General features: G+C 37.3%; 1 protein-coding gene across 1 annotated transcript in view; it reads left to right on the top strand.

Annotated features, from left to right (window-relative positions):
• LOC106908354 (uncharacterized) overlaps nt 1-22,537 on the top strand; it is an 86,152-nt gene that overhangs the window by 8,649 nt on the left and 54,966 nt on the right. Inside the window, exons 6-8 of the mRNA XM_088005111.1 lie at nt 2,305-2,443; nt 11,469-11,534; nt 16,242-16,365. Of these exons, the coding sequence (XP_087861237.1) occupies nt 2,305-2,443; nt 11,469-11,534; nt 16,242-16,365 (329 nt within the window). The remainder of the gene's footprint in view (nt 1-2,304; nt 2,444-11,468; nt 11,535-16,241; nt 16,366-22,537) is intronic.

A 22,537-nucleotide genomic window follows, 5' to 3' on the forward strand; every position in this document is an offset into this window, starting at 1 on the left:
AATGCAAATGCTGATGCTGAAGAAACTCATTGCAAGGTAGTGTGCGTTTCTGCGTCAATATATTTTTTTGTTTTTTTTCCCCCAGAAGGCAGAATAGTTCCTTAATGCCTTTCTTTTATGTGGACTTCAGCAAATCAAACTACCAGGCACAAAATCACAGACAGCATCCGCTTAAAAAGCAGCAGTGTCTTGTATCCAGAACTCCTTTCCCATCATGCTAAGCTGACTCTCATCAGCTTAACACAACATTCTGATTGGAAGATTATGATTCTAAGACTTACAGAATGTAACTTACAGAATGTTCCATTCAGCTAATAAAATAAAAACAGAAATAACTAGTAAATAGCTTTGTCGGAGATCTTATTTCTTTTTCTGTTGACAAGATACAACATTGTCCATTGTGCATAAAGGCTATATGTGTAGGTGCAGTTGCTGGAAGGAGTCCAGATGGTGATGCCAGCTGAGGTTATTGTATAGGTCCCATTCTTGTCTTCCAGATGTCTACAATGCTATAAATTTATCATAATTGCTCCTACCACTGCATTGAATATTATACACTCTGTGAGGACTACATTCACCAAAGTTATTACAGAACAGACAGAACACACATTGATGATCAGCTAAAATCTCTGGGGGCAGGGCTCCTGTCTGTCCTTAGCATACAGTTAGGGTCAGAATTATTTTCCCCTCTATACCTGCCTCTGATGAAATAACACAAAACTCTTAATATTTTCAAAGAAATGACCTTGATAAAAACTTTTCTTTCCAAAAGAGTACGTAAACAAACTCCACAAAGTATGATCAGTACATCTTACTGATGTTCTTAATTCTAAGAAGACAACTGAAAAATGATCAGGCCAAAATTATTAGTCTCCTTGACATTTAGTGATCAATAGTGTGGCCTGCTGGTTTTACAACTGACAACAGCCTCTCTCTGCAGTTCTTCACTAAGTTGGCACATGTCTCTTGAAATATAAGGACTCAATCTTCAATGGCAAATCATTTCAGCTCATCTAGGTTATGTAATCTTTGAGCCTCGGCATTGACCTTAAGCATGTGGCACTAATTCTCTATGGTATTCAGATCTAGGCTCTTTGAGGACCCACACTGTTGTGTCCCTTAAAAGTTTTGTGAACCAACTTGGAGGTCATTGAGTCATTACCTTGTCAAAGGATCCAGGAGCTACCTAAAGTAAACCCCTGCTCTGTTTTTTTCCATTGTCGTGTCCTTGGGGAAGACGTTTCACCTGCCTTTCCTGCTAGTGGTGGTCAGAGGACCAGGTGATGCTGGTGCATGGCAGTCTTGCTTTGTCAGACTGACTAAAATACAGTAGCTTACCAGCATGTGACTGGGTGAATGGCTGAATGTAATGTGAAGCACTGCAGGGTTCTCTAGGCTAGATAAAATGCTATACAAGTACAAACTATTTGCCCTGTGCCCAAAGAATTTGAATTTTGTCTCATCAGACCAAACACATGACCATTTTTAAATGTTCATGGGCAAACTTCGTGAGCCTTTGATGTGCCGTTTTAGCAATGGAGGTTTTCTTGGACGGTAACCTCAAGTCATCCACGATGAAGAGCTCTCACATCTGTCTTCTTTGTCACATCAACTCCAGAAGAGGCCAGTCAAGCAGACATGGCAGACACCCAGGGATTCTTGCTAACCTCTCTGATTATTTTTTCTTTAGAACATTTTTGAAATTTTGTGCTCATGGTCACGCCCAAGATTTGTCTCCTTGTCCTTTCCAGTGTTGCATTGTACTACTGTTCAGACAACATGTAAGGTTCAGAAATGGCAATGTAGCCTTCACTCTTGTGATAAATGTCTACTATCCTTTTTTTCAGAGGATCATATAATTTCTTTTTTACCAAATGCAGAGTGGCAGAGTGGTCTAGAAGTTTAAGTACCACTGGCCTTACCAGTCTCTCTCTTTTTTAAGGTCCAGTGGTAACTGTTCTCTCAATTGACCAGTGAAAGTTAATTGAATATTCAAATTTGTCTTGGCAGTAAAAAAAAAAAAGCTCATTGTTTTTGTTTTCTTGAGCTCATCAATATAATACTGATCAAACTTGGTGGATATTTTGTTAAATGTTAAGAGTTTTGTATGATTTTATTAGGGGACTAATAACTCTGACCTCAACTGACCACGGGAACTTAAACCAAAAGAAGTCACTGACGTGTTGATCGGAAGAATGTGTGACACATTCAGCTTCATAATGATCGGACACATTTAAAAGAACCACATTGACATGTATTGTAGCAGTTTGTCTCTGTCCTCATGAACCCATTTGTATCTCACAGATACTGGTTTACTACAGTCCGGCTCACCAGCTCTGTGTGACCAAGCAGAGAACCTGCAACCCAACCTTCATCTGCTTGGCTGCCTCTTCCTCTCCCGGCCCATGAGCCATGCTTTCAACTGCATTCTCCTCTTCCAATTGTAAGTTACCATGGCAATGATCTTTCCATGTCATGAAGTTGAATTGTTTACATAATAAAAGTGGAATAACGGTGTGTGTGTGTGTGTGTGTGTGTGCGTGTGTGTGTGTGTGTGTGTGTGTGTGTGTGTGTGTGTGTGTGTGTGTGTGTGTGTGTGTGTGTGTGTGTGTGTGTGTGTGTGTGTGTGTGTGTGGGAAGGAAGCGAGTGGTTGAGTTTATTGATCTGTATTCTGTTTTCCTTGGGATGCAAAGTGCTTGACAACAATAATCAAGCATATCAATCTTTTTTACATTTTGACACTTAGAAATAACTCATTCCATGTTTTATTGTAATTTATGGAATAGGGCAACAAAGCAGTGCATAGCTGAAAGAATATGTGTGAAAAAGTTTACAGAGTTTTAAATCATTTGTAACGTCCTTTCTATTTTATTTTAAACCTGATGTAATTTCTTTCCTATTTACTGAAACATGCATATGCATTTCATTTGATTTCCAGAACTGAAATAACAATTAGGAAGCCACATATATACAGGTGCTGGTCATAAAATTAGAATATTGTGATAAAGTTAATTATTTTCCATAATGTCATGATAAAAATTAAATTGTCATATATTTTAGATTCATTGCACACCAACTGAAATATTTCAGGTCTTTTATTGTTTTAATTTTGATGATTTTGGCAAACAGCTCATGAAAACCCAAAATCCCTGTCTCAAAAAATTAGAATATTATGAAAAGGTTCTCTGAACGAGCAATAAAAATAATCATCTGAATCAACAAAGTAACTCTAAACACCTGAAAAAGATTCCTGAGGCCTTTAAAAACTCCCAGCCTGGTTCATCACTCAAAACCGCAATCATGGGTCAGACTGCTGACCTGACTGCTGTCCAGAAGGCCATCACTGACATCCTCAAGCAAGAGGGTGAGAAACAGAAAGAAATTTCTGAACGAATCGGCTGTTTGCAGAGTGTTATATCAAGGCACCTCAGTGGGAAGTCAGTAGGAAGGAGAAAGTGTGGCAGAAAACGCTGCACAACGAGAAGAGGTGACCGGACCCTGAGGAAGATTGTGGAGAAGGGCCGATTCCAGACCTTGGGGGAAGCAGTGGACTGAGTCTGGAGTAGAAACATCCAGAGCCACTGTGCACAGGCGTGTGCAGGAAATGGGGTACAGGTGCCGCATTCCCCAGGTCAAAGGTCAAGCCACTTTTGAACCAGAAACAGCGGCAGAAGCGCCTGACCTGGGCTACAGAGAAGCAGCACTTTGGACCACTGTTGTTCAGTGGTCCAAAGTACTTTTTTCGGATGAAAGCAAACTTTGCATGTCATTCGGAAATCAAAGTGCCAGACTCTGGAGGAAGACTGGGGAGAAGGAAATGCCAAAATGCCAGAAGTCCAGTGTCAAGTACCCACAGTCAGTGATGGTCTGGGTGCCATGTCAGCTGCTGGTGTTGGTCCACTGGGTTTTATCAAGGGCAGGATCAATGCAGCAGCTATCAGAAGATTTTGGAGCACTTCATGCTTCCATCTGCTGAAAAGTTTTATGGAGATGAAAATTTAATTTGGTCTGGAATCGGCCCTTCTCCACAATCTTCCTCAGGGTCCGGTCACCTCTTCTCGTTGTGCAGCGTTTTCTGCCACACTTTTTCCTTCCTACTGACTTCCCACTGAGGTGCCTTGATATAACACTCTGCAAACAGCCGATTCGTTCAGAAATTTCTTTCTGTTTCTCACCCTCTTGCTTGAGGATGTCAGTGATGGCCTTCTGGACAGCAGTCAGGTCAGCAGTCTGACCCATGATGGCGGTTTTGAGTAATGAACCAGGCTGGGAGTTTTTAAAGGCCTCAGGAATCTTTTTCAGGTGTTTAGAGTTACTTTGTTGATTCAGATGATTATTTTTATTGCTCGTTCAGAGAACCTTTTCATAATATTCTAATTTTTTGAGACAGGGATTTTGGGTTTTCAAGAGCTGTTTGCCAAAATCATCAAAATTAAAACAATAAAAGACCTGAAATATTTCAGTTGGTGTGCAATGAATCTAAAATATATGACAATTTAATTTTTATCATGACATTATGGAAAATAATGAACTTTATCACAATATTCTAATTTTATGACCAGCACCTGTACTTATTCATAACTTTTCTAATCCCAAATTAAAAAATAAACTTTCAGACAAAATTCATGTGTGAAGTCCAGGAATTGTCAATGGAGGAAGTTGTTCCTAAAGGGAGTAAGTCTGGAAGCATCCAAAGCTTTTTAGGAGGTGAGAATATAAATGTGTAATTCCGATGTAATTGATCACAGATGCAGAATAAACCACCCAAATCTAACCTGCACAACTTTGAGTCAAAGCCAAAATGACTAAAAGCTGTAATTGCTCCCAAAGCTGGTCCCACTATCAACTGAATGGAGGGACTGTTGACTTTCATATGTATATTTTGATATTTTTATTTTGTTTGTTTTGTTTCTACATAAAATTACACATTCCAAAAATATATCATAAGGACTTAAGATAATGAAATGTACATTTATTTTTAACAAGAGGTCGTAAAAACTGTGTTATGAGAGAAGTGTGTGAGTGCTTGCACCATAACAGTGTTTTCTCAAAGATTTTCCACTTTTTTACTGCTTGAAGATGTAAAGACATATAACTATAAAACATGCACTTACAAATAGTGGCCTGAGGGGGAAACACACACATCCTGGAGAGATTGTTAGAAGAGTCATGGCTCCCTTCAGCCATGGTGGTTGATAAAAAGTAGTGGAAATGTTATAATTTATTAACAGTGAAAGAGATTCCCTTTGAAATAAAGACATAATGACAGCAGGTTAGATGTTTTTCTTTTTTACATTTGCAGATGTCCCAGACTGTTAGTTTTTCTTTCTTTTATCCATTGCCAGGCTATTTTAATACATACACTGCAGCCTTTTCCTTTCTCCTTGAACTTCTTTGTTCTTTGTTCTGTATTCCTTTGCTTCCTCATGATTTGAAACTTTTCCTTTTGTTCCCTTTTTGTCAACATTAACCTAAGAACAACATCACAGGCTTATCTGTACACCCTGGTCTCCCTTGCAAATTAAATTACCTTATCATACAGTAGCATTTCCTACAGGCTATTTTTGCTTTTGAACACTTTGTGATCTACTAAAATGTTCACTGCATTATTGTTGGAATGAAACTTGCCAAGTCATTTAATCTCCACTGTTGCAGACTGTTAACAGAGCTAGGACGGACTTGTGTAAAAACCGTCCTTGAGGTTAGGGCTTTACTGCCTGGCCTTCTACTGCACAGAGCTGAAATAGTGAGTTACAAGCCAAACTGAGCCAAACACTGATAAAATATGATTTATTACAGCAACTCCTGAGGCTCTGTAATTTTTTAAAGTGATCCCTCTGTTTTCAGATCTGTTGTTTGACCTTGAGTTCAGTGTGGCTTCCAGAAGAGACAACCTTACTTTAAAATACTAAATTAGTATGTGACTATAGCCATTTACTTATTGAATCCAGATTGTAACTTTGTTTTTAAAGAAAAAGCTATAGATCTTGTATTATTCAAAGTTAATGCTTGCAGCATTGACCAGTTTGTTTGCAAGAGAGTGTAAGTCCGTAGAGGGGAGGCGTAAGGTTTTTAACAACACGGGTGGAAGGTCCTGTTATCAGGGTGTGAGCGGCTTTGAAACACCTGGCCAATCAATACTTCCTTCATTGTGTTCAAGGGGTCTTAGTGGTCGATCAATGCAGAGGCTCAAGCACACTAACACACAAACGCCACGCAGAACATGACCTGCATCCTTTACCCTTGCCATGCCTTGGTCTGTTGGCATGGCTCTACACAATGACAGGGACTCATAAGCTGCATGTGTTCATAATACCAGAGCATTTTGTTTCTGAACAAAGAATGAAAAGTTACATAATTAGTAAAGAGTGTCTGTTTTCATGTAACATCTTTGGAGTAGTGATGGACGATGTGGACCTAAAGCTTTAGTGTATTAATTTGTGATATTTCATAGTTGTGAAAGCAAAATTTCAATACATCAAGAGGCGACTAGATTAAAACTCAAAACTAGATTAACTTAATATTTATATATGACTTAATGTTAAAGAACCTGCACAGGTTATTGTGAATATTGCATGCAAAGAGAAAATCACTTGGACAAGATTCAATTTTGACATAAAAGAAAATATTTTAAAACACAAACTGGAGGATCATCTCATATTTTGCCCTGGAGGCAGAAGTAAAACACCATAAACCGTAAGTTCATCAATGTAGCAATGCTAAAGATTTCAACTCTAAAAGGCAAGACTAATTACAAAGTTCATTCCTTATATTATCACAAATAATATGCTATCATTGAGAGTAGTTGAGAATTAGGGAACTATAGAGTGATCTTTAGATATTGCCCACCATGAAGATGCTTCACTGAAATACCGATCCACATGCACTGCAGGCAGACCAAAGCAAAGTAACAGGATCAGAAGCTGATTGTTTTCTAATGAGCAGTAACTAGCATAATGCTAGCTCCAAACAAGAGCAGTGAGAAACAGTCATTCATGTCTACCAGAGAAACTGTGGATCGTTGAGAAGGGTCTAGATTTTGTTGCACATGAACTGCAAGATCTGTGCCTGATTGGCATTACAATTAAATTTTTATTACAATAAAAACTTGGATGAAACAATTTAAATTTCATTATTTTTTTGGCTTTACATTGATCAGTGCAGGCAGTCATTATTCTATTGTCTGGCCACCTTTCCTGTCAGTGACATAGGAAAGTATTATGCCATAAAAAATAAGGTTGTAGTATATATTTAATGTTCATCAGCTAAGGGAGGCTGCAGCTCTGATGGCCTGTGCAGCTCTGCTGCAGAACTGATGCAACTGCAGCTAAAATATAGAATGATGCAATAATAACACTCATCAATCTAATTTTACTGTTTACAGGTGCTTTACTCACCTGGTTTCTAGATGCTTGAAAGTGACACGACTTACTTTCGATTCATTTGACAAATAATTATTTGACAACTTCTGTTTTAAGCACTTATAGAGCATTAAAATTTTATTCCCAAGCCTTCATCTCTAGGTCAGTTGTTTCTCAAAACAACACAATGAGACTGTAATAAATAAATAAAAAAACCTTCCCAACATCCTTTATCCCAATACACGTCATGTACATTGATGGGTATGATTCATATGTCCATCTACAGAGTCCCCTTCATTTTCTCATTTTTAAAACCACCTAACATTTTTTTTATTACACCAGCATACATGACAGGATAAATAGTGTGACAGCAGGTTAAATATAAAATTTTCCCATTATTAAAATGGCTATTTCATATTTGATTTTAAACCGGGGGTCTATAAATTCAGTCCTCAAGGCCTGATTAACTTGAGGCTGCTTTGTAAAGCCAACTGATTAAAATGTAAACATATACTATGAAGGGTCAAGTCTCTAGTTGACTGAAAAATGTGATTAAATGTGCAGTGCTCTAGTTACTGCCCAAACAGGGACTTCACTCTATTTTGTAGACTGAACAAGTAGAGGTCAAATATGAAGTTACTCTGAGACACAGTGAATAAGGCACAATGTCAACCTGTGGGTGGAGATAGAGATTGGGAGGCCAGATAATTCCCCTTGGATCCAGCTGTGACATCCGATTAGGCTGCAAATTGGAACGGCTCACTGAAGGACATTTTAAGGCTCTTGTGGGTCGGAAGAAATGTCAGACAAGTGTTATTCTTGGTTTTTTGGGACTTCAACTGTTATTCTCAAATGAAATCTTCCTACATAAAAGATTATATGAATTTACATATAAAAAAGTATATTTATGTGTATTGGTATTCTCACATGATCAAAATTATACATTGAATAAAACATACAGTTTCATTCATATTTGATTAAACTTCCAATAAAGCATTACAACTTGAAGGCACATTGTTTTTTGTCCCCATCAACAGGTTTCTGATACAAGTCTATCTGAATATTTATTGATTCTTTTGTATTTCAGTGATTCTTGAGAATAGGGACAAAAGAGGTCCTATGGATAAAGCACAAAATTTGAATAAAATATACACAAAATATAACTTTTTCAAATATCTGACTAAACTAACTTGGGTCATGTGACCACAACAATGTATATTTTCCTGGTGTTTGCTGAATATATTTTTTTTATTTTAAACATTGTAGTCGGTGGATGGTGTATTTAAAATTCCTTGTCCAGGAGCAGAACTCAATACATTAAAATACTTTAAAATAATTAAAGGAATACTAAGATAATATATTATGACTATTAAGTATATAAGTATAAATAATTATAAAGTATCAATAAATTGAATTAAAAATAATTTTTATATGTTTTCCAACTCCATTGAAATTTGTCTCTAGTTTTTGTCAACACCATCAGACATGAAAAGAATGTTAAAAAATCAGGCATTATTGGGGGGCACCAGAACTTCTGAGGACCCCATGACCACTTCCTTTCTCTTCCTTTGCTAAGAGGGCTAGTTAGCTCTGGTTAGCTTATGTTATTCTTTAGTTTTTTATTTTGTTTTATCCCTAAGTTGCTCATCACAACCATGATGTGTCAACACGATAACTAACAATTTACAAAACTTTGATGAAATTTTGTGAAATAAAAACTTAATTTTGATATACTGTAAATATTTCATGGACCTGATGAGCTACAATATGGCCTCCTTCAGAATAACATCATATAAATTGAGGTAGTTTGGCTTTTTGTCAACTCCGTCAGATGTCAACTCCATCAGAGTTTTTGTGATTCTTTCAGTGAAATTGTTGACAAATCTCACTTAAATGTGCAATTAATTCATTTTAATGTATTTTACATAAATTGCATTACTTCATATGTATCAACTATTTCATTTTACTCACTAGTTTGTCACCACTTTCAGTTCTGTGTTAACTCTATCAAGCACTGTCAACTCTGTCAGATGGACTTTTTGTTGTTTTTTTGTTTTAAATAATATTTCTTTTGTTTCTTTCATTTGTCTGTAAAACTGAGTAAAATATCACTAATAATTAAAAAATAATTTTACATTTACTTTTGTCAGATGGTGATGACAAAGTCCTGGGTCAGGTCGATTAAAACTGTAATTTAAAAAACAAAAATGTTGCAACTGGTAGCCTGCAACTTAGCATCTTTACATATCCAAAACATTATTTGTCATATTTGTACATAAGGTTGAGAAATAATAATAAAAAAAAAAAATGGGAAAATTTAAACCCATTCTGTCCCTATTCTCAAGGATCACTGATTTACATGACCAGAACCAAATGTGGAGAAGCAGCATTCAGCTTCTATGCACCACTAATCTGTATCGAACTTGCAGAAAACTGCAAACCAGCTGAAACACAGGTGTGTTTTTAGCCTTGATTTGAAGGAACTCAGTGTTTCAGCTGTTTTCAAGGAAGAGAGTAGAGCAGAGTAGACCAGAACCAGAAGACCTGAGTGCTCTGAAAGGTTCTTAGTAATAAGATGAGATTCTACTACCAGCAATCGTCCCACATCTCAAACTGTTGGGACAGTTCAATCTGGAGAGACTGAGATGGAGAAAAAGGAACCATTAAAACATTTTATGACAGGAATGAATAACAGTTCATTAGCGCTCAGGCCCCAGCAGTTGATTTGAGCTGAGATTTGCTGTGAACTCGGGTGAACATCCCAGAAGCTGATTAGGGATGATCTCCCCCCAGGGCCTGACACTGATGGTGGAGGTCGGGAAAGGGTGCTCTCGTACAGAGCCGAAGGATGCGGGTGGAGAAGGGGAGGTGGTGGGTTGAACGCAGCTGGAAAGCGGCTGACGGCGTGGGTGTGGATCCTTATATGCAGAGCTTGATTGATAATTGGACACGCCAGGTGAGGTCCTGCGCTGAGGTTGGAGACAAGCATGACGCAGTGATGAGCGAAACAGAGGAGGCTGAGTCTTCCAGCTTGAACTTGCGCTTTTAGCTTCATAACTCTGTCATCTGGGCTGTCAGTGCTAATCCCTACAGTTCTTACACACACTGCTGTATTAGACAAATAATTAAATTGGCAGTACGTTTTGTTTCATCAAACTTATTCCATCCAATTTAGTAAATCATACCAAACAAGAGTATTTAGCAGATTAAGCTGTTTGGCATTGACAGAGACGATTTAGCAGGTTTTTACTGGGCACAACTCCCACACACATCTCTGCTGCTCAGCCCATAGAAGAATTTTCCTTATAACTGTGGCACCTATTAATGAGGAATAAACAAGAATGATTGCTACAATAAAAAATAATTAGGCATACACATTTTCTTTCGTTCTTCCTGTATTAATTATTTTGACAAAGTATGACTTAGTTCAAATTAGCAATAAATTCAAACTTTTGCAATAATTTCTTCTTTTCAAAGGTCTTTGGTTTGTAGATGTAGATTTTTTTTTCTTTTAGATTGAAAATGGCTCTTCCTACATCTGTTTAGTATTTCCTTTGAATGGTTTGAAAGTGAGCAGAATCAAAAGCTTGGGTGTACTTCAGCCCTTAGATGTGTGGAGAAACTAGCGATAGATCTGCAGTCTTAGTAACCAACTGTTAAGAGATTACAGGAGCTTTAACATGTAAAGAGTGAACAATTGTTGAAACCTGTCTTGAAACCAACTGTAAAAGCATTCCACTCTGATACTTGTCACGCCATTCCTCTTTATAAAGACATGCACATTGTTTTGGAAATGCTGCTTCTCAGAGTGTGATGTTCGAGGAGCACATGAAGAGAAGATCCCAACGCTGATCCCAAAGGCATCCTTTGTTTTGAAAAACTGAAACTGGAACAGTTGTGGAGGATAAAGGCATTGCTTTACAAACAGGAAGTGATTTTAAAACTAAATCTCGTATTGCTTCATATCTTTCAGACACTTTGATCATGCAAAAGCTGTTTTGTTCAATGAAGGAGCTCTTCTCTAAAAGCTTTGATACCTTAATCATTTATATATTTTTCTATTTTCTTTCATTCTGTCCTGATTGTTGTTTTGTTTTTACTTACAGTATATCAATTGGAATTAGCTATGTGTTGGCTGGCAGCGAGGCTTTTGGTGCTCTTCTTGGTATCAGGTGAGTTAAATTTAAGAACGATGTGAATAATGTGTACTGGCTGGACTTAAGTAGCATTTTATGAAACCCAAAACCAAACTGTAGACACTTAATCAGCATCTTCTTAAATCTCTAATAGAATTTATTTTCCAGTTTAGTGTTAATCAGCTTAAGCAGCAAATGTACTTTTGAGATTCTCTGCTCTCCTTCACTGTGTGTGAAAGCAGCCGTGCAGGGTAAAAATAGGTAGAGTTCTATGGTTCACTGGAGGTTTTCAATTACAAAGAAATGTACATCTTTTTAGTGGTGCACTGACTGCAGTTTTCTGGCCGATCGCTGATCTTAAAAAAAGCCTGACCCGCTCATTCAGATTTTGGTGAGTACCATTTTTTGTTGATGTTTTTGCTGTCTGAAAAGTTGCTTAGCATAACGACAAAACCTCTAGGTTGGCAGCAGTGTGGTGACTATTGTCAACTGCCCATGTGAAGATGTGACTCGGATGGCGGGTCGGTCAGTCTGCTCTCTCTTTTGCAAAGCAAAAGGGAACAGTGGCTGATTTTCAGACCTTAGCAGAGGTAGAGAAAATCAGGGGATAAGATTGATTGATTTCTCATGCATCAGTTGATCGCCGATCTCCCAAACCAAAGGAATAACCAAGGCGAATTATTGGTCCACCCCTACATTTTTCCTGGAAACATTTTTGGTTGACTTCGAAAAACAAAATACATCTATCACTGGAATCAGGACTGCATTAGGAAAATTAATTAGGAAAATGTAGAATAGCTGTGAAACAATCCTAAACTTCCTTTGGCAACATTGCAGGGAGATTGCAAGCAAAAGTGAGATGAAGCTGTGTAGCTGTGTTCCATGTGACTGGAGGAAAATGTAATGACACATGCTCTGCATGGCAGCCGACAGCAAAATATTTTAATTTTCCAGCAGCCATTGTACAGTGGTAAAACCAGCAGAACAAACTTAGCGTGCCAGGTGCACATCTGCTGAGCTTATCATACAAACTGCTTTTCAGTGAAATGCTCCTAAGAACAAATGTAAATAGCATCACAGAGAAGAATTGTTTTGATGATGTGCTGAAGAGAGTTGTTGCTACTTGACTATGATGTAAAATACATAGGACAGCGTCTTTAAAAATTTAAAATAGATAGGGTGGCTTGTTTAAATTTAATCCTTTGTAGAAAGTCGAATATGAGGCAAAAATGTCATAAAACAAAAATTTGAATCCATCTAAAAATTATTTTAGATCATTTTCTCTCTGTATGAAAGGGAAAGGAGATTTGTTTTCACAGTAAAAATAGACTTTTAGAGCTTGCCTATGTGAACAGATGTGGGAAATATTTCCTCAGTGCTGCTACAAAGTTTTAAGGGACACGTTTTTAAACTTTAGGACTTTCTGATCACTGTGTGCTTTCACTCGTTCCAACATATGGGCGGAAATTAAAAACTTTTTCTGCTTGGGATTAGGACTTGGAAGGTGGCACAGTCAGGCCTGCTTTGTTAAATCCTTTATTCTTTATAAATTGTGTATATGATATTAAAGATGTATTTACATTGCGAGGAAGGTGAAACCATATTGAAATTCCTCATTTCTGTGGGCAAACAAAAGTTGTTTATCTCTTGACCAGGATGATCCTCCTGAGTTCCTCTCACTACAATTTGGTTCCTTGGTTGTTCAAAAACAAGTATATAATTGTATATTGCAAAGATCCCATTGCAAATAATATCAGGAGTTTTCTTAGAATTCTAAAAAGACAACACACCCTCAGATATGGTGATGATATTCCAGTAAAGAGGAATGCTCTGAGCAGTTGCATGTAATTGCTTGTAAAACTCAGAAAATGACCTTTTGGAAGACTTTAGAGATGGGAGGAAACTATACCATTGAGGTTTTATTTTATTTTCCATTATGATAGGAAAAAAACAAATCTGCATCTCATCTCTGTGCTAATGGACTTTAATTAGCGGGTGTTACTTTGAATGTCATGTTGCTGTAAATGTTTGTTCTGTGAGTTGTTGCTGTAAAACAGGAACTTAGGCACTTCAAAAAGTGTTTGAAGATAACCATCAGAGACATGTTTGATGCTGAAATTAGATGCTAAATTTGGGCAAAGTGACAAAATGACTGTGTCGTATGCTACATATAGAACCTACTGCTTCAGATGTAGATGGAAAGAACTGCTTTCATGTCAAAGTTTAAAGACACCCGGCTACATCAAATGTATCTGAATGGAACCGTGTTTGTTAGACATGAAACCATCTCAAAGACTAAACTAGACATGAGAACAAATTAAACCTGGTCATTAAAAGTTGTCTTTTGTAGGAATTATACATGAACATAAACAGAGCTCCTGGTCACATATGCATACCCTGCCTGACTGAAATGTCACTCCTTGACATCCATAGAATTAGATCTGACATCTTTATTTTAGTGATAGAAAAAAACTAATCATTGTACATGTTCCAGCATCCTGCAGCCAGCTGGGTCAGCCTGTATTCGGGTGCGTCAGGGCTTACTTTCTTTGAATCTGATGTGCTGCTCCACATCTTGACGAGGTTTTTAGGTGATGCTGCTTTTCATCTTTTACTTTTCAACTACATTCATGAGTTTAGATGCATTTTCCTTCAGCAAAATGTACCTAGTGGACATAGATGAACTTGGGAAGAGAGGTAAAGGATCTTCAACCCTTGATGGAGTTCAATTCTTATGCTTACCATTTTTCCTGATTCAAAACATCAACTTAGGCTCTGTTTAGTCCATGTTAGTCGTACTCCAGTTTATTTATCTAGAAATTCTGGTTTGTTTAGGGAGCTGTGAATGTGAACTCGAACCAAATATGCAAACTCTGTGCCTTCTACAAACCTTGGTTCTCGGTTCAGTTGAAGTGAACTCTGGTGTGGTTCAAATACATATTTGAACCGGAGACTGCTCCAAAAGCAGAAAGTGATCTACAGCGCACGGCATTCTGGGTAAATACAATAAAAACAAACATGTGAGTCCAGCGCTATTGGAAGAGATGACTTCTGGTCTTTTACCAAAGACACAAGAGAAATCCTACTACTGCCAAAATCTCAGAATACTCCAGTTTTGATTCCATTTTGTGAAGAAGGAAGTTGCGCTCAGTTTCCTCAGATGTTTTGGTGTTGTTTCCTTCAGTGGTTCTTGGTGCAGCACCACCACAGACGAGGGGGTAAGCAGGTTGATCATTGGGTTTGGATCGTTTGATGCAGTGCTATGTGAAAGCACAGGGATATTTTTTACTGTATTGAACTAAGAACAGAATCAGATATTTGTTTAGGTTGCTCCCTCTGTTGGCTTACTGAGCTTTTGTTCTTTTCTGCAAAACTTTTATGCAATGCATTAGTCACAGTAGTTAATGTTGCTTACAGTGATTAAACTGAATAAATACTCCAAAGAAGTAGAGTAAAAGCCAGAATACTGCTTTGTTTAAACTCACAGTTGGATTATTTGGGTCTCTTCTGGTGATTGCTGTCTCTCCCCTCAATTCACACCTCCTCTTTTCCTCCAAGGCCTATAATTACCTTTATCAGTTAACAGGGCTAATTTATTTTGTCATGCCCCAGTAAATCCTTTACCCAAATAATATTATTCACACTCTGCGGGACGGTCGGACTGCTTCATTGGCACGCTTGGGTGCTTCATTATCAGCACGCTCAGCGCCAGGGGAGATGCAGCGATTTGTTGTGGGAGTAGGAAGGCAGGGTTAGTGGAGTGAAAAAAATCTTGGGAGGCCTCCTTTGGATAAACCATCTTCCCCCTGCTTCCAGGATGTTGCAGTCAATAGAGTGCTGCAGGTTTGTGTGCAGAATGGCCTTCGCAGGGTGGTGGGCGCCTTGGACACAAACCCCCCCTGAGCTGCAGAGGATTTACAGCCTTACTGAGTCATTTCACCTCAGCATTCACTTCAATGTGATTTAACCTTAGTTTAAGCGAGTTTTAGAATTCAAAAAGTCAGGATTTTCCCTCGAGCCTAAAATATAAGAGGATTAGAAAACTATCCTTAACCCGCAAATATCAGTTAAATCTCATGTGTTTAATTAAGATGAAACCAAGCTCAGCCTTATCTCTACAGATGGTGAACTTAGTAATTTAGCTCTTGTTAATACCGCCCGCATTACTTTTTAATATTTTTTTTCTCTACTTCATATTTTATGTTATATAAGAAATACCTTGTTGATCTTTGTAGAACGCTATAACATGTTGGACCTATTTGCTCCCATGTAGGTTTTTTTTTTTTGGCTCTTTTGTGCAATTGAATATTTCAGATCATCAAACAATTCATATAATCTGAGTAAACATTAGCAGCTGTTTTTCAAATGTTGAAATTGAATTGTCTATTGGGTTTCTTGGCTTTAAAGTATTAGCTTCTGTGAAAATGTCAGAATTCCTTAAGGAAAACAGAGCTGCTATTTGAACAGCATGAACGTACCAACCTACCTGAGTGCAACTCAAACAATTCGGCACTCATTTAAATGTGTCACTCCAAGCAGATGTAAAACAAATCAATAATTAATCCTTTAAAAAAAAAATCAGTTGTTGAACAAAGATGCCGAGATGTGTTTTGGAAGGATACTGTTTGTTGGATCTCCATGGCAACAGCATGTTGATTAAATATTTCTCCCTCAATGAAAGCAGACATGTGCTGCTTAAAGCTAACAGGTAGGATTTCTCCATGTGTTTCCATGTCTCCACAGACACTTTTATGTGATCCCCGCCTTCACCTGGATTCTGTCCCTTGCCATCTTACTTGGCCACACAGTCATTCAGCCCATCACCTCGTTGCTCACCCTCCTGAAGGGAATCCTGCTCATTGTTACGGTAATTCTGCCTAATGTTGTTAGTAAAGCATTTTCCAGGGTAATTGTTCTGGTGATAACTCAAACATCGTTCTGAAGAGAAGCAGAAGGGTCAAGCTGGAGATTTTTAAAAACATGTGGATGTCATAAAACTGACTTTTAATAATTTGATATTTTGCCATAAAGAAGAAGTTAGCTAATCCTGATGTTCTTATTTTATCAAGTTCCTTGTGAAAGTATTTATGTCCCTTGAACTTATGTGCACCATACAAAACTTTATTCACGCAGTGTTTTAATATTCATCCAAAGACAAGAACCTAATACAAACAAGACTATATATAAATGGATGTTCTCACACACTCTTACCAGGCTGGTGTTTACATTATGCAACACGGCCCTCGTGGGAAATTAGAGAAAACATCTCTTCACAAACGAGTGTCCCATACTGAAGCATGTAGCCCACACTCTGTACAAAGCAGAGAGAGTCACTTAAGGTAATTTGAATATATGCAAGAGAGCTACTGATTAAAATATTTTAGATTCATTGGTGGTCACAAGTAAAAGGTGCAGGACAAAAGTAAAGGGCAAATGCAAAACAAAGAATTAGTTTTCCTTAAGTGTGGTATCAGAATCAGGCTAATTTAAATGTGTTTACCTCTCTTACTCTTTACATTGTATACTCGTATGATATATTAAGTCAGATGGTCAATGCTAGAGTCTATCAATAGCATAAACCAAGAGTTTAACAAATCAGGGTTTTGGTTTGCGAACACTCCTGGAGTACTACACATCAGCTGAAGGTTAGCTACCATTTATATCTTTCTACAAATCAGTTATTGTGAAGGAAATGTAAGACAGTCATGAAAAAACTGAAAGAGTGAGGTAGGGTCCACACTTTACTGTGGACCCTACTTGAGGTTTGAGGCTCAGTATTTACAGATTCACTCATTGGCAGATTTATTCTTAGAAACCTGCCTATTCACAAATTCACCAAAAAAAAACAACAAAAAAAAAACATATGTAAAATATTTGATTGAAAATAGAGCTAGTAAAGCTGAACAATCCAAGCATATTGCTAAATGCTATTGTACCCTGAGGTCCAAACACAAGAGTTAGGACAGGAGAGGTAACTCTTGTAAAAATACTCTGCTCCACTGTTTCTGCTTTATAACTTTGTCTTGGGTGCCTTCTTTATTGTGCGTCCTTCATTCATTTCTTGAGAAATGCAATGTTGTCGTCCTTCCAGTATGAGGTCATGCTGGGAAAATGGATGGAAACACTTGTCCTGTCATGCAGAAGTTGTCAGACATATTGAGCACCACTGTGTATTTGCTGGTTTCAGCTTTTCCAGGTCAGTGCTCGTCGTCATTTTGAAGTGTCAGTGGCTCACTGGGAGCTCTGGAGAGAAATCTTTGGGTACGGGCCAGAGTCCATTTAACACAATTGCATCCCAGATGATTACAGTCTGAAAGAGCTGTAAAGCTAGCTGCAACATCTGCTGCTGCTGCTGTAATACAGATGCAACATGTTGGCAAACATCTCACATCTTGTTTACTTTGGGAGAAGTTTAGTGTTGATTTTGATGCACCTTTTGATAGTCTGTTGATCATTTCACCAGTCTGCACTACAGAGCACACACTACCGTACTACCTCCAAAATGTATGTAGATAAAAAGAACCATTGCAAACAGTCAGCTAATAACAAATGGTTTTCCAGGTTGAATTGGTAAAAATTGCCAGAATACTGGCACACAAACACCAACTAGGAGTGAAGAGGAGATCATTTAGTCTTAAACTAATCTTAGTTATTAGTTAATTTAGCCTCATTCAAAATTATTCAAGGCAAAACTTGGTTTTGAAGTAAACTCAATGATGTCAAACTTGGATAACATTTCGTCCTTTTATTGGTTACTGGTTTTATTCTTTTTTTTTTTTTTTTTTTTACTGTTTCTTTGGTATTTCATTAGTCTTGATTCTTTTTCCATTTTCCAATAGTTTAATTGAGAATGTAACTACCTTCATTTGTTGACTGAAAAAAATGTTATCTGGAAGTTGGTGTATTTTTGTTAAGATATTCTTTTATTTTGGAAACAAGTTGTTTGTGTTTATTCTCTATGTGTCTGTTTGAAAACATCAGAGTGAAACCTAATCTTTCATCTGTTATTATTCATGAGCTAAGCCTTACCAGGCACATCTTCATACACCAATTACTGAGAGTTAGAAGTAATTGGTTATTATTTCATGATAATTAGGTGGTGTCCTGACTTGGTAATGTGTATCTAAATTATTAGTTTTGTTAATTGTTAACTTTGGCATTGTTTTTAAGTTATTCATTGTCAAATCAAATTTATTACTGCACAACACAATACTTGCATACAATGACTTCCATCCTTGCACCAGACATATTGCCTATGGTAACTTAGCGTTATTAACTTAATAACTGTTCTAGACCAGACATGTTTTGCTGTTTTATTTTTAACCAGTTATTTTATTAAACAAGTCGATTGCCCAGAGCCTTAATGTGACATAAAAGTACATAACCTCTCAACGGAACAGTAAATACTAAGATTCTCTGAACTAAATCAACGTCTGTATTATATGCACTACTTGCCACTCTGGTGATGTCTTGTTTGCTTTTTGCTGTTCCCCCTCTTTTTTTTTTTTTTTTTTAACATAAGATGCACCTGTGCTACTTGCTGCAAGACTGAAAGGTGGATGTGCTGCCCCACGAGGGAGTTTGGTACTCACTGATCTCTTTCATTGCAAAATTGTCACTGGTCTTTAAAATTTTAAAGTTGGTCAGCCACTTGCTGGTTTCCTCAGATAACCTTTTGGGGGGATTTGAATTCCTTTAGAAGACGTTTTTATCATTTTATCCTTTTGCAGTTTTGGTCATTTCATATCAGAATGTTTGGTACAAAATGGCACAATCTTCTCTGGGATGTTTCATTCTGCCAGTGCCTCAGTTTGTATCCATAAGGATAATATTATTTATGTGAGTTTCAACAGATGATTAAAAAGATTGTTCTGCAATACCTTTGTAGTCTGCTTTAATTCACAATAATATCAATAAGCACAGGACTGGATTTGTTTGATCATATTCTGTCATACTTTATGAGAGTAAACTACTCATTTTAAAAATATATTAGAATGAAAAGCAGGAATAACTAGACAGAAAAAAGAGCCACAGGATCTGTGTGTCCCTTTGATTAATGATTTAAATGAAGGAATGCAGTTCATAGTAGACCCACTGAGAACAAGGTTACTAGGCAACACCACCATCACCAGTGCCTGTACCTCTGTTGTGTCTAGCCTCTGCTCTTCCACTCTAATGTTGTTTTATAGTAGATTTTTAGGACCAGTAGTTAAAAAACAGAGAAACACAACACTTTGTTGAATGCTGTTATATCGACAAATCTTTATTGGTTACTGAAGTGCAGTACAAGCAGTGGTAGAGAATCTCCACTCAGACTAAATTCTTTATTTTGATATCAAATTGCAACCAATATGTTTGTAAGCAAAAGCCCAATAAAGCATGGATGAACAAAAACAAGAAGAAATGTTCATCACAGTACATGTTTTATGTTTTAAAGAATCATGTGTCCTTTACAAAAAGTGCACTGGTTTTTGTAGGTGTGTCACATAATTTCTCAATGAAACTTGCAATATGACATTTGAAGCCACCGGATTTTTGCAGATCAAACACTTCAGTCTAACCTCAAGAGAGCAAAAAAACACACGCGCGCGCACACACACACACACACACACACACACACACGCACACACACACACACACACAACACAGTCCTTCTTTTTTAATTATTTTACAGTAACAAAGCCAAAATGGGAGCAGATTGTGAAAAACAATCTGCATTCCAGCAATCTAGAAGTGCAATTTGTAGCAGCAATAATCACCTGAAGCAGCTGTTTTCTGGAAGACTTTATCATATCTCACACATTGTTGTGGAACATGGTTCCACTTCTCTAAATACAATATTCATTCATTGCTTGGACTAGTCTTTTTTCAGTCCAACTTCAGCATGACTGCAGAATACTTTCGTCATTCAGTGTCTTTAAGGATAGCGGAGCCTGTGGCTACAGAACAAACCACAATCATCTCCACCACTGTGCTGTACAGTTGCTGTGAGGTGTTTGTGTTGATATGCAGAGTTTATTTCCCAAACTGTGGAATATGGACAGAATGTCCACTGTGGTCTCATTAACCCAGAGAACATGATTCCAGACGTCTGGTGGTTCAGTCAGATGTTGCTCTGCAAACCAAACCTAACCTTCAGTCAGGCTGCCACATTCCTTCAGAGAGAATAAGAATATTAATTGTAAATAAAGCAAAAAAAAAAAACATCATTTTCTGTACTGTTTAATTATGTTCTAATTTGCATTGGCCTATCAGATAAAATATCCAATAAATATACTTTGAGGTTTTCATGTGGAAAAATTTAATTATTTTAGGAATTTCAATATAAATTTTCAATAAGTCAGTGTGACAGCACAGAAGCTAAATAATGAGTAATGCAAGAATGTACAGAAGGGACAAGAAACATATACAAGAGAACCAAAATGATACAGTTGCACTAAAATAAAGTTGCATGGCACAGTAAAATTAAAAAATTAAAAAAGAGAAAAACATGCACCACTTTCATTGCATTATGTCATGTAAGTCCTAGATTGCAACGTGACAATATGTGTGTTTTGTTTTTCTTTTCCTATGGTGTTCAGGTTTCTTTTCCAAAGTCCAAAACATTAATGTTCTGTTTTAACCCTTCCTGTAAGTGTAAATGTTTGTGAGCAGGGTTGATTGTCTTTGTGTTTCCAGGTTGCCCTCTGGTAAACCTCTTTGGACTGCTGGGCCTGGCTCTGGGCTCTTTCTACACTAAAGAGTCCGAAAACTGTTTTCTTTGCAAGTATACCAAGATAGAAACATTAATATTTCAACCAGAAACAGAAAAAAATCCCATTTGCTGGGTCATAAATGGCTGGTTCTTGACAGTGGTGTGTTTTATTCGGGAGCACTCGGCCTTGCCTGACCAGCTCTCACTCATATTGATGCACAGAAGAAGGAATAGCTCTCAGTGCCCTGATACACAGCTGAGCCTCTAAATCTTAGCACCTCCTTCTGCTTGGGACTTAGCTCCAGGTCACTGTTCCTTCATCTGTGTGTGTGTGTGCGTGTGTGCGTGTGTGTGTGTGTGTGCGCGTCTACATTTCCATCTACAGGGTGCAAAAACACGCTGACTACTTCCCAAAATAACGTGCATGAGGAGGTACATCATGATGAAGTGTCAGGTTGATTTTATCAGTTTCCTGTTAAAAAATAGGCATCAATAATGACTGCGAAATTGAACCACCACCTACATGACACAGACTCTGTTAAGGTGAGTGTGTGTTTGTTGCTCAAAAGGCTGTGTGACGCAGTCTGTCCCATTTCTTCATTGTTCTTCAAGGACAGGAGATCCTTTGGGGAGACGCGGTTCACTGACTGCATGTTACTGAACAGTCTGATGTTGGTCTCATGCATCCTGCTGCATTCTGATCAATCAACTAAAACTAACAAAATAACAAAGCTAAAAATAAGAAAACATTTTTGTTAAATAAAAGTGGTAATTAATGGGGCAAAATAACAAGTAACAGGAACTATATTATATGTTTATAAAACTAAAACTTACTGAAATTATAGAAATATCTATCATTTTCATGTTCATGAATCCATTTATTAGCCTAATGTTTTTATTTCTTACCCCTCACAAACAGGTTACATCAGCTGTGGGTAAATTTTGGTGCTTCATGCTCCTCCAGGCGGCACTAATGCTAATCTGCAAAATGACAACAACAAAAGTTGAGAGAAAATATCAGAGTAGGTTGGTTATTCAACAATAATGGAATACATTTGTTAAAAATTATATCTTCTGTTTAGTATTCATTACCCAATTGATGTAATCACAATACAATAGTCTTTGAATTCTGCACCTAAAATTAACCAAAGTATGAAAAACTAAAACTACTACAATAACTAATAAAAACTAAACAAAAACTTGATGTTGAAGTAATGCTAACTAAGAAAAACGAGCAAACACACTCAAGAACTAACTAAAACAACTGAATTATTCAAACAAAAGGTCACAATGAAGTGAAACTGAACTATAACGAAAAACACAAAACTTTCATAACCCTGATCCT

This window comes from Poecilia mexicana, unplaced genomic scaffold (assembly GCF_051168715.1).
Source record: "Poecilia mexicana isolate PSO_F unplaced genomic scaffold, ASM5116871v1 scaffold_4, whole genome shotgun sequence".
Taxonomy (NCBI): Eukaryota; Metazoa; Chordata; class Actinopteri; order Cyprinodontiformes; family Poeciliidae; genus Poecilia; species Poecilia mexicana.